We start from the raw sequence: 12,661 nt of genomic DNA, 5'->3' as shown, positions 1-12,661 counted from the left end.
GTCTTATAAGTATATTGGACATGAGATCAGACCTCAAAGAATCATTATTTCGGTCACCTTTGAAGGGCAGAGTCAGTGTTTCTTGTACTCTTTCACATCATTCTTCTCTTTTAAGCCTATACTGTCACACAGAAGGATTAATCCCCCAATTTTAAATACATGAATGGTTTACTTACACTGGTTATATGACAACTGAAGCTTTTCTGAGCCTTTTTTTTCCTCATCTCTGGTGCGTTCCCAAGCAATGTGCCTGGGATCCAGTGGCTGACTTTGAGTGGAGAAGAGATAGAGTCTTCATTCTGCATAATGAATGTGGGGTTTTTTTCCTACGTTACTCTAAACCATTAGCAAGTTGGGGATGGGAAGAAGATTCAATTATCAGTTAGCTAAGAAGGGATTACAGTGAGTATGAAGAAATTGATCCAACTGGAATTCATTGCAATTCACTATTAAAGTATAGCCATTAGGGGGAATTGTGTTAGCATGGGGTGTTGTACTCTAATACCTCTAGTGCTTGTATAATAGGGTTACCAAAATATACAAACAAGCAGGATGGGACTCTGCAGCAGTAATTCTGAGTCACTAATGAACTCTTCTGAGATGCAGTGCGAAAGGTGACTAGCAGGAATAGCTAATCACAAAGATGAGGTGTGTCTTGTTAAAGAAGTATAATGTAAACATCAATTTCAAAAAAGCAGTCTTTACTGACTATGCATGGAGTTCTGGAAGTGTTGCAAGAAGAAAGAAGGCAAGAAAGGCCATCAAATTAGTCATGAATTTTGGGACATTGTTATTTCTCCATAAGTTATTTCCACCTGTTGGAAAGCTACCTACCTCTGTTCTCAGCTAGTCACCACCTGTTAAAGGGGCTCTGGAGCCTTCTTTTACAGAAAGAGCTGAAGAAAGAAGTTGGTTTCTGAGCCATTCCAGCCAACTGGAACAGCTCCCCCCACAATTTCTGATTTCTTTAAGGGGCATTTTCCTCTTCCTTCCAGTTTAACAGGAAACCAAGTTGTATGCTAACTTTTTTTAAAAAAAAAAGCTTTCTAGTAAATCAAAAAAGGTTAATACTTTTAGATCATCAGACAGAAAGTGGCAAAAGTTTAAAAAACAGTAAAGAAAACAAATTTGGGTAAAGTCTTCTATTAATGCAGCCACAATTATATCAGTAGGATTACAGTTACAGGGTCATCACTAAGGACAAAAATAGTTCCGAAATGTATCTGTGATAGACAAAATTAAAACTTTTCCTTTGAACCTCCTGGCCCCTAATATTTTCATAAAAAGATTGATCAATGGCATGATGCAATGCTGAAGCACTTCTGCTTTTATCCATCTCTAATGCACATGTAATCTGCATGTATGCTTACCGATATTGAATTTCATCTTCTATTTTATTGCCTAGTCAGGCTGCTTTATGAAGGCTTTCTTTAACTCTTCTTAGTCCACTGAAATATCTGTAAGCTTTTCACACTCTTATTAACCCCAAATCCCTTGAACAGAACATGACCCAGCTTGAGGTGGGCCACTTATGTCACTAAATCTTCTTAGTAACACTCAGTCTTTGCAAAAATTAACTTTTCCTTCTTACTGTTTTCCCTCCCTTCCCCTCAGCTTTCTCCAGTTAGTAATCCCTCAAAGGACTTTCCCTCTTATCCAATGTGTGCAGTTTCTTTAGAACCGTTTGGTGAGGAAGCTTTTCAAAAGCTTTTTGAAAATCAAAGTGTACCATATTGACTGGCTCATTAGAGGTGAATGCTGTGAAATGAACCAAGAAGGGGAAATGTAAATAGTACCATAAGCATGTAAAATGAATCATCATTAAGCAAGCAACAAAGGCTGCAAAGGATTATGCAGGGGGGAAAAAAAGTCAACCAATAGTAAAAGGCCTGTCAGACTCTAGTATCAATGCGGCTTTATGCCTATATGCACTATGTCTAGCTAAATTATGATCAGAACTGAAGAGTTGTCAAAACATACCCTTCCAGCATCAGATAGATACAGAAAATTGTCTTAGTCATGGGATTTGGGGAGGGGGAGGGAAGGGGGGGAGTTATTGCCATTGCACATACCCCAGTGCATGTTGCCTCCCTGTGCCTCATGGCAACTCAGGCGTGCTCAGCAGAGCTGTCCCTCTGCTAATGCTCCAGCCCTTGCCTGGCCTGTATGGATCTTGAAGTCATAGCTGAGGAGTTTTATTACATTTACCAGTCCATCCAAATCAGTCAGCTCTTGGGAATCCCAAGGGCTTTCCTCAGAGCCATAAAGAGAACTGGCCAAGTTAAGCAAAATATTACTGTAGTTTGCTATTTGTTATATTGTGATGGTTAAAGATCCCTAAAAAGACTTGTCTTACTCCGGTACTGTAAAAGCAATATAGCAGAAAATAGTGCCCCTCTTAACACACTTACTTAGATTCTAATTTAAAAACAAAGCATGCAAAGGAAAGGTAGGTAGTTGCCGTATTTCCAATTTTCTGATAGAAGAACTGAGAAAGTAACGTGGCTTGCTCAGTCATGTAGAAAACTTGGATTATAAACAAGTTTCTCCCTACATACAGAGCCATTCTTCCTTTTAAAAGAGTGCACTTCGTGAGTCTTCGTGGCATGCGCATCTTTGCTTTCAGAGTCTGTTCCCTCTGCTTCTGGGTTTAATTCCGAGTCACCTCAGTAGGAACAGTGCCTGGATTACAAAGAGAACGCTGATTTTAGTACTTTCCTTTTGCTCAATGCAATCATTCAAATAAGTTTTATTTTTAGTCCAAAGAAGCTAGTATTTGAGACTTAAATCAAAATATGCTTTTATTGTGCGACTCAGTGAAAAGGACATTTCCAGATACTGTGATATGTCATTGATCAGTCAAGATGCTGTAGTATATAACTTACTAACTTAAATAGAATACACTTTTTTAGTAATTAAAGTTTTGAGAACAAAAAAACCCTACTTTTTCTTACTGAACTAATTGAAAATAAAATTGAGCTTCTGTGCTGCTATGCTGAATGACTACAAAACCCATTACACCCACTCTTCCATGCCTGCTATAAAAATCCTTCCATATGTGGATCCAGCAGGTTGACATAAGAAGAAATTCCTAAATTCCCTCCAAATTTCTTGGGTTTTATTTGTCTCCCTTAGAGTACTGTTATAGCCATGGATTATAGTGTATTTCTTTCCCTATATTACTTCATTCATCTTTTGGTTATGCTCAACAACTAGAGTATGGCAAAAATGAAGCTCAGCAGAAATTTTGGAAAAAGTAAAATACTGATTATTTTTAACAAAGGCTTTAGCCAGTGAAAAGGAAGCAGTAGTGGCCGGCTTTTATCATTTAGTGCAGCAGAATGCACAACCCAAAATATAAGCCTACTTTGTAGACTTGTGCATAAGCAGATAAAAGTGCTACATAAAAGCAAAAAGTGTTATCAGAAAGAAAACTACTTTCTCACAGCAAATTTATAGCTATAGAATAAATATATATTTATTATACAAATATATATTATATATAACATATGTTATATATACTATTATATATAATAGAATATAATTATATATATATAACATCATATATGTTATATATATATTTTTATATGTATATTAACCCTTTTCATGCACTCTGTGTTCCAGAATAAATTATATTTTTTACTTCGTAGAACTCAAATGTTGGAAGCACTATCACTGCCAGTTGCACATATTCTTTATGGGCTTCACTGATAACAGATGCCTATTCTTTTGTACTGCTCAGAATATTCAGAGAAAATAAATTCAATAAAACTCAAGCAATGAGTATACTGCTACTTGAAACCTACTCTCCTATACAGCTAAAATCAAAAAAATAAGGAGCAAATATTGTCCCTTTTTATATAAAAGCTAAATTTATATTGGACTAAACATAAGCTGAATCCAAACATCCTTAGATATTTCTTTTGTTAAAAAATAAAACGTGGCTTTCTAAGTCTGTTTCTAGATAATGCTTCCGATCTAGTAAAGACTGCAGTTTCAGAGTAACTGATTTTTATATTAGTGCAGTTGCTGAATTTTATAACTATACCTGGAGGTAAGAACATGTCATCAGCAAAGTTTTCTCTGGGATGCTCAAACCGTACTCACAGCAGAACTCTGCAGTGTTGCTCTACTTGCTCAGTTATATCTTCAGCTTTTTTCAGTATTGATTTGGATGGTGGAATAGGGAGGAAATTTAAAAGCTGGAAGCTTGTGTGCACTTCGGAGGGTGGGGTCACAACGGAGAAGTTAGAAGTCAGCCTGTCATGGAGCAGCTGCTAGCATGAAATTCGCAAAATCCCTAGACAATAACAGACTAGACAACTTCTTCAGGAAAGGTGGGGACCTTCCATGCTGTAGTGAGTCACCAGGTAATTATTAATAGTTAACAACTCGATTACATCATAACTCAGTGCTTTTTCAGAAAGATGGGTATTATGCTGGAATTTAGTAGCAGGACTGATATACGACCTTGGGAATCATTCATTCTTATGGCACTGGGAACAGATGAGACCAACGTCTAGCTATAAGACAAGTCAAGGAAATAAGAGCAAACAGGAGGTGCAGAAGACATAACCAATGAGAAAAGCTTAAAGCTTAAAGAACTGGAATTGTTTACCATATATTACAGCCGAACTAACTGAGAAAGGCTTATTTTCATCAACACACCAAGTCCTGCCCACTCCCTTCTCCCTGATCCCATCAGTAAATGTTTCATTATAAAGGACTTCATTCTGCCAGTACCAAGTCCCCTTCATTTTCAGAATACCACCTACCTCCCTGAGATTACCAAAGGTTATCCAAATCAGAAAAAGCATGTATTCAAGAATTAGCTTCACCTTAGAATTAATGTCTCCTTACCATTCATGTATATGAAAAAAAATCACATAGCTGTCAAGGTTGATAGGTATGTAGACAGAACTCACCACTTTAAACCGCGGTCTTTAAAACACATTCCAGTGAGTCTTGTCAGAAAGACCAGCATTCATATTACCTGCTCTGTATGTGTGTACCAGACAACACGTACATCAGACCGTCAAGACAGGCCTTTCGTTCTTTCATAGTAATCTGAATAACAAAGTTAGCTTATAGCATGAGACTGCTTCCTTCTGTCTCTCACACTTCTTTGTTTTTACAGTGTCAGAAAGGTTATATTTTGCTTTACTTATTTTCTGCAGGTTTCAGAATAACAATAAAAGTTACAAATCTCAGGCAACTAATTAGTAAGTGTATATTACTTCATTGTTGTTGAATTGTTGTTACCAATTTTGACTTGGGTTTTGTAGCTATTTTGCAATTATCCTTCCGGAAAGATGTTATTCTTTGAGAATAAATTGAATTGCTGGGGAAAAAAAGATTACGAATAACCATAAATAGTTAGTTCACAAGTTTGTTTTACTATAACTTTTATCCAGCATCAAAGTATCAGAGCCCCCTTGCAGGCCGGGTCAGGAAATAATTACTCTAAGGAAAGATGTAAGGAAAAGAGATTCAGCTCTCTCATTGCAAACTACAAGGTGGGAAGCAGGCCTGGGGCGAAGCAGGGGACTGGCCTATTTGTAGCATATGCAAAGAATTTGGACCATGATGCTTCCAGGATCCTCTAAATTAAACCAGGAGCTACTTTATTCCCTGGTGTACAGCAGCACAGTGAGGCTGCAGAGAAGGCTTAATTTGAACAACAGCTACTACTTTTTGAGAAGCAAAGCATGCATCTCTTTCTTTTTCCGCCACTGCTCTGAACACACTAAGTTTGTGGTAAATTCTTTGCCTTCACCTAGGCTGCTCAGGTTCATGTGTTGGATCACATGACACATGCGTGCTCATTGTCCATGGTGAGTTACCCTGAGCGATTTTTTAAGTGCTGTCCCTATGTTGAGTGTCATGTGCCCACAGGGAATGTAAACAGAATATAACAGTGCTTTTTATTCAAGCTTGCTGCCACCTCAGGGTGCAAAGGCAACTGCTGGGGTTAGCCCAGCTCGTCACCTATTGACCGAATGCCCTCAGCCCGTGCAGCGTGAGTATTGCTTCACAGCATGGCTGCTGTCACATTCATTAACCTATGTTTAGAGGAGTTGTCTTGAGCATAAATGCTTCCTTTCAACTCTGCAGAGGAAGATGCCAGGGAACATTATTCCCTCTTCTCAGTGCAGAAAGAGGATGGGAAGACATTAAAGTAAAAATTTTCCCAACCTTTTAATTTGCCTCTAAAATGTAAGGGATTGAAAAGAACAAAAGAATGGGAACTGCAAGAGTGAGAAATTGAAAATCCGCTGAGTGTTGTGGAAAAGCAATTCACCTCAAGGAAATAGCCTCAAAGCCTAGGATTTTCTTGCCTTCCTGAAGATTTTGCTTATCCTTTAATCAGGAAAAGAGTCTGACAATGTGGTTTGCAAAATTTATTATTAAATAAAAGTATTTCAGCTGTTGAACTGTGCATACTGTGAACAGTACAATTGAAAATTATTGTATTCTCATTTTCACATCTATAAAATTTCTTAATAATAAGTTCACCTTGTAGCTAAACAGCAGACACAGAACCAAAGCATAGCCTTCTAATCTGCCCTGCAGCAGCATTACTGAGTCAATGTGTGGAGCCTTTGGTGCTGCAGCTCATTAGAACTGCAGATCAAGCTGTCACCATTAGAAAGTTTTGAGCTGTGGCTCTTGGGGACAAACCACAAGCTGTCAGTAGAATTGCATGCACAGTGGCTTGTAATCATACAATGAACAGGCAGCTCAAGTCATTCCTCTTCTGTCAGATCTTGCTGGCCTATGCCCTCTATATATTGAGAGATGGGGCAGGTATCAGTTCAAAAAATTCTGTAACTGTTTTAGATTGATTTTATTTGATTCTTAGGCATGTGAGAAAGAACCTTCTTCTTTCTGACTGTCGCATGGGACGCCTCGTTTTTGTGTCTGTGTAAGCTAGTTAATGAACATGTTCCAACAGCATATTGATATTTGTTAAGCTATATGTGCCTGTCGAATATGTGTTTTATGAATGGGGCACCAAAAGAAACAGTATAAAAGAAACTGGACCCAAAGCTATCACCTGTGGACTGCACTGCCTTGCTGTTGGCCAGTTGCCCTCTTGGTGTTCTCAGACATATTTCCTCCCTTTTGCAGGATGAACAGCTTACAGAGTACCCTCTGTGTGACAGTTTATAACAGCAAAAGAAGTCTGTGGGTTTCCCCTTGCCATCCAAGAGTTGGCCAAAGTGCTGCCAGCATTCGCAAGTGAAAATAATAGAGAACTATGGCCAAAGAATTACTAACATATATTATTTATAAAGAATTATGTCTCAATTAGAGAGCTCTTTAGAATAACAAAAAGGGAGAGAAGCTTAGGAAGAAATTAATAAGTTAATATATTTCTGTCTGCAAGCATTTTTGTCAAAACTTGAATGTACACTTTTGTGCATTAAAAAGCACAAGATTTTGTTAGATTTGCAAAATGAACAATGCCAGAGCTGTGAAGAAAATCCCTTGCAGATGAAGTATAGCCCAACTGAGTTTTGTAGCAAGTCACTTCAGCATTTCTTCAGCTAGGACTTCATTTTACAAATTTTCAGGAGCTTTGTCTTTCCAAAAAGACAAGACATACGTAAACTATGCAGGGAACAATATTTCTAGCAAATGTCTTTGAATGATCAGCCAGGATCCCTCGACACAACACCAGTTCTTTTGCCACATCAGTGCAGTCTTTCTTACGTCACTGGAGACCCATCAAAATAGCTGACAGCCAAATGTGGCCCAGTGCTATTACTTGGTCTGTCTGGAAGCTATCAGTGGGATAACTCTGCAACAATTTACTCTGTTTGTCTGCAGAAGAGTTTCTTCTGATGAAAAAAAATCAAAGAAAGTGTAGCAAACTCCCCATTGAATGGAAACTTTCTAAAGCTGTTGTGAACACAAGCAACTGCCTTTGTACTATGCTAAGAATGGGCCAACAGTTTTTTCCAAGGAAATTGGAAATGTGGTGTAATAGCATGTGTACACCTCTCCAAGAGTAGAACTCACCTGTATTGGTGTGTCTGCAGAGGACCTCCTGTGCTGGTGGCTCCGAATGAGCTAGAACAGGGGGCATGGTGCTGGGTGGGGTCTGTGAAGGAGGAATCAAAGATTTTGATCAGATGAGGTGAGGATTTACGGCAACACTATTGAAAGACAGCAGCAGACAGGGTGTACAGTATGTGTGTGAAGTCACACAGACCTTTGGAGGACTGACCATTAGCTGGACTTAACACTGAAACAGTGGCCATTGATGCTATTGAAACAGATTACCATGGAAAACCCTTTAAGCAGTGTCTGCATCTAAAAGGTCAGTGTTTACAAGAGGTGGCCACACTGGTTTAAGTGCTAAGGTTATTTTCTACTTTACACATAGAAGACAGCAGTGCTTAAGTGCAATACGTCAAACAATTTCGATATATTTTTTTCTTTTGTATCATCTTGTCAGCTGGTATCTTATAATTGATTTAGTTCAGAGAGTCTTTTCAGTTTAGTACTTTTTTTTTCCTCTGTCTCTAAAATGCAGGTGGTCCGACCATACCAGACAATGTCCAATCCCATGAGTAAGTTGACTGTGCTCAACAGTATGCATTCTCATTTTATTTTGGCTGACAATGGCACTACTGGCAAATATGGAGCAGAGGTGAAGCTTCGTAGACAGCTGGAAAAGCACATTTCACTTCAGAAGATAAATACAAGTGAGTAACATTTTGCTTGTATTGTTTTATAATTGCAATTGTATCGAAGACACTATGAGTTTAAATAGGCAATAAGGTCTCTATATTTTGGGGAGTAGTTCTACTGTCTAAAATGGTGAGCATGAGCTAATAAAAGCAAATAATGGTGAACAAAGATAATAAAATTTGATTTTAGAGTACTGTGGGTAAGGGTACAGCACAAATAGCTGAATTTGTTTCTGATAAGTTTCAAACAATATTTGTCAAGGCTCTTCAGGTTCAACTTAGGTCTTTGGTACCCCTATCTCCTTAAAACTGTATACAGTTCTGTTCCCTTTCTGTTTTGTAAAGAATATAGTGGAATTAGTAAAGGTAAAGAAAAGGGTGAAAAAAAGTAAGGGAGAGCTTTTTATGATGAAGACTTGCAGGTTGAAAGAGAGATGTCTGAGTTGTGTAGAGGTATATAAAATCCTGCATGGTTGCAGGAGAAATGACTGGACAACTCAAGCAATCCCAGAGCCATTGGTATTTAGAGGCAGAGAGAGTATCCTATGGAAGTGTTACTGTATGTTTGCACTATGTTTATTAGTTTTTCCTAGGCAGCTGTCGTTAGCCACAGCCAGAGGCAGAATATGAGGTTAGATGTTCCTTTCACTTCATCTCTTACAATCATAATGATACATTCCACATCATGATCATACTGAAGCCCTAGTTTTTCTCTCAAAGTTATAATTTTTTTTCTTTTATAATCATGTACCGCTTTCCTACATAAAATGAAAAGTAGATAATCACCTAAGTAAGCACTTCTGTGTGGATAAAATAAAAGATGATATCTCAATATTAGTATTATTATTTCTGTAGTGTACAGATGCTTAATTTAGATGGGGAGTTAATTTCTTTCTAGAGATTTTGGATTTTTTTTTTTTGCTTCTGTTTACAATCATTTAGTTTTTAGAAACTTAGTGCTATCAAAAGAAAAAAGGATCAGCTCTAGAAATTGAACCCAGGCCGTACATAGGGAAGAAGTCTTCCTTTGGATGTTAGCCAGGCAGGAATTTTTTTAGTCTCACAAACAAACCTCAGTGTTGTACCTGCATAAAGTACCTTTAGGAATGAAAACAGAACCATTTTTCAAGAGAGATCATATGCACAGCCTTTCTGCTGATGACTCTCTGTAAACATGCAATTTTGAGGCCATGAACGGTGACAGTTTTTGTGATATAGGCACTTGAAACTGGAATGAGACTAGGAAACACATTTAGACTCTCAGACATCAGATGATAATGAATTACAGGCAGGCCCAATGGGGTGAACATAAAGTAGCGTGTTGGTTGTGCTTGACAAAGCTTTCTGTAAGACGAGTATAATCTGTGCTGAAATTAAAATGGTGTGCTGCTTACACCTTTCAACACCACTGCATGAACTACATACACTACAGGCTTATGTTTTTATGATATCAGAGTATATATTGCTTTTTCTCAGAGAGCAGTGCATAGGTATGCACAAATGTGTGTGCATCCTAAGCAGTGTGTGCATGTCTATGCGTTTCCTTAGCATATGGAGATAGTATGATCTAATCCTAGGTTGACCAGCAACAAAAATTCACATTTGAAAATGGCATATATGATGTAATCAAACTGTAGAAAACTGTGCCTTAAATAATAATTATTTTGAGGACATTTATAAGAAAATGTGAGCTTTTGCAGTTTACAGCACAACATTGTGTTGGGGAAATCTTTATGTTAAAAAATAAATCTCTTTAGAGAGATTTAACCTAATTCAGATTTGGACAAGAGCCTTATCTGTTGAAAAGTGATTGATGGATGAACCTCCAGACTTTGGTGGTTCAAGTCAAATGCTTGCCTGACCTCTTCAAACACCTACAAAAAATGAAGGATTTATCTTCTCTGGTTTCTCTCTGCAGCCCCACCTGCACCCCTCACCCCCCACCCCCCAGGAGTATGTATCTTCCTTTTCTCTTCCCTTTTCTTTGTGACAGAGTCTCTTTATCATTTAACCTCTCCCTCCCAAGTCCTTCTCCCTTATAAACACAAAAACACTTGGGTCTCACAACACTTCTTCAAAATAGAAATGTCAGAGAACTGTTAAGAAGGAAGGCCGCTGGTAAGATTTGTACGTCTTGGTCCAGTGACATCCAGAATGTTTCTGCCACGTTTTGTTTTCCTTTGTTTTAAAAGAAGGTGACTGAGTCCTACCCAGCCTCTAGTTAATAGAAAGGTGACCATATGGATGAGAGAAGGACCACCTGCCCTGTTAGGTCAGCCAAACAGATGGCCACTTTCTGATGCCTTTCCTTACCCTCATTCCTAGCAGAGCAATGGAGATCCTCGACCCTGTGCATGCAGGGGCACTGCTGCAAAGGGATCTTCATCCAAACGGGAGTGTGTGCAGCCATGCATGTGTGTCCTTACTTACCATTTTCCAGTAGTAAGCATGTAGAGTGGAGAAAAACACTGACAGCATCAGACACTTGTTTGCTGGTGAGTCAGGAAAAGGTACAATTTTTAGTTAACCGCTAAACAAAAGAGCAGAGGGCTAGAAAATGGAACAGATTTAGGAATGAATAAACAGTTGGTAACTTCTTATTTCACAGCCTGTCCCTGGACAATAGTGCTGAAAGAAGATTTTATTCTTATTTTTAAGCCTGCCTGACTTTTACATGTGAGGCTTGTCATTTCTTCTTATTCACTTTGCTTTGCTTCAACTGTATCTTTCTCTAGTGCTGTGATAGCTCTCCTGGATGTTTGGGATCACACAGTATTCACAAAGGGAAACTTCAAGCTTGTGCTCATCTATTAAAGACACAGAAAACAGTATTCCCTTCAAATAGATTAGGACAGTGGCAGTCTCTTTTATAAAATTTAAGGTTAAATCAGGTCGTTAAGTATGCCAGAAAATTCTGAAAGACTCAGCTGTTTTTGTTCCTAATATGGCATCACTCAGTCATTCAGCAGTATCTAATTTCCTGAATGAGTGTACTATTAAATAATAGTAATAATAATAATAATAATAATAATAATAAGCTTGCCTTATGCCCCCTATGAACACTAGAGAAAAGATTTCATTGAATACTCTGTTTCCACTCTACCTTTTTAGCTTTCACCACTTCCATAGCTTTCATTTTGTCCACAGCAAATATTCAGGAATTAAAAAATGCTTTTCAGGCAAGCAGAGGGTACAGTTGCATTTGTGGGTCAGTCTGAGTTTGTAGGTTCAGGACAGAGTCACTCAGTTGTGCATTTAGCTAGAGGTCAATTTGATGCTTCAATGCTCAGGGCGGGTCTTTCTTATTTTCACAAGTGAAGACTATTTTAACACAGCCCAGCAACCATCTCTTGCAGTGAGCCACAAGTTGTCTCAAACTCATGAAGTTTCAAAGTGTATCATTTTGTAGTACGACATGTTGAAAGTAAGATGAACTTTTCTAAAACTGTTTCAAGATCAAAAGGAAATATTGAAGGTGATCTGATCAGAAATGTTTCTGGTTTCCAATTCACACAAACATTTGAGTCCTGGACTTTTTGCAGGAATTTAAAGGCAGGGACATCACCTTAAGATATGCTCTGGAAGGAAGGAAAAATATCTTTGTGACCATCTCTGCCATATGGTTTATTTGTACAGCATTGCATGGATAATTTGACAGCTCATGTAACAATTTTTACATTGAAAAGTGGAGTTAAAGCAATTTTAGTTCATCCTATTCCAAAAATATTGCATTAATGAGAAGAAAGTTTTCATGACAAATGTACAGAGATTTTAAATGCAATAAAATGTCTCAGCTCAAAAGCTGTAATTTGTCAGAGATACAGTAAGTGTTTCCAGCTATGATGCTATGCTTATACTGTTTCTTGGCATGCAGGGATCTACAGCATGTCAGGCTGACGTAATTCATTGCTGCCAGTTTACTGATTTCTGATTCACTGCTTCTGGAAGTGCTCATAATAGTA

The 12,661-nt window shown here is 38.1% G+C and overlaps 1 protein-coding gene across 1 annotated transcript in view; it reads left to right on the top strand.

Annotated features, from left to right (window-relative positions):
* Positions 1–12,661, top strand: part of TRPM3 (transient receptor potential cation channel subfamily M member 3) — a 146,311-nt gene that overhangs the window by 12,165 nt on the left and 121,485 nt on the right. The window contains exon 4 of the mRNA XM_050913591.1: positions 8,543–8,715. Coding sequence (XP_050769548.1) covers positions 8,543–8,715 — 173 coding nt within the window. The remainder of the gene's footprint in view (positions 1–8,542; positions 8,716–12,661) is intronic.

This window comes from Gymnogyps californianus, chromosome Z (genome assembly GCF_018139145.2).
Source record: "Gymnogyps californianus isolate 813 chromosome Z, ASM1813914v2, whole genome shotgun sequence".
Classification (NCBI taxonomy): Eukaryota; Metazoa; Chordata; class Aves; order Accipitriformes; family Cathartidae; genus Gymnogyps; species Gymnogyps californianus.
This window is presented reverse-complemented; position numbering and strand designations above follow the sequence as displayed.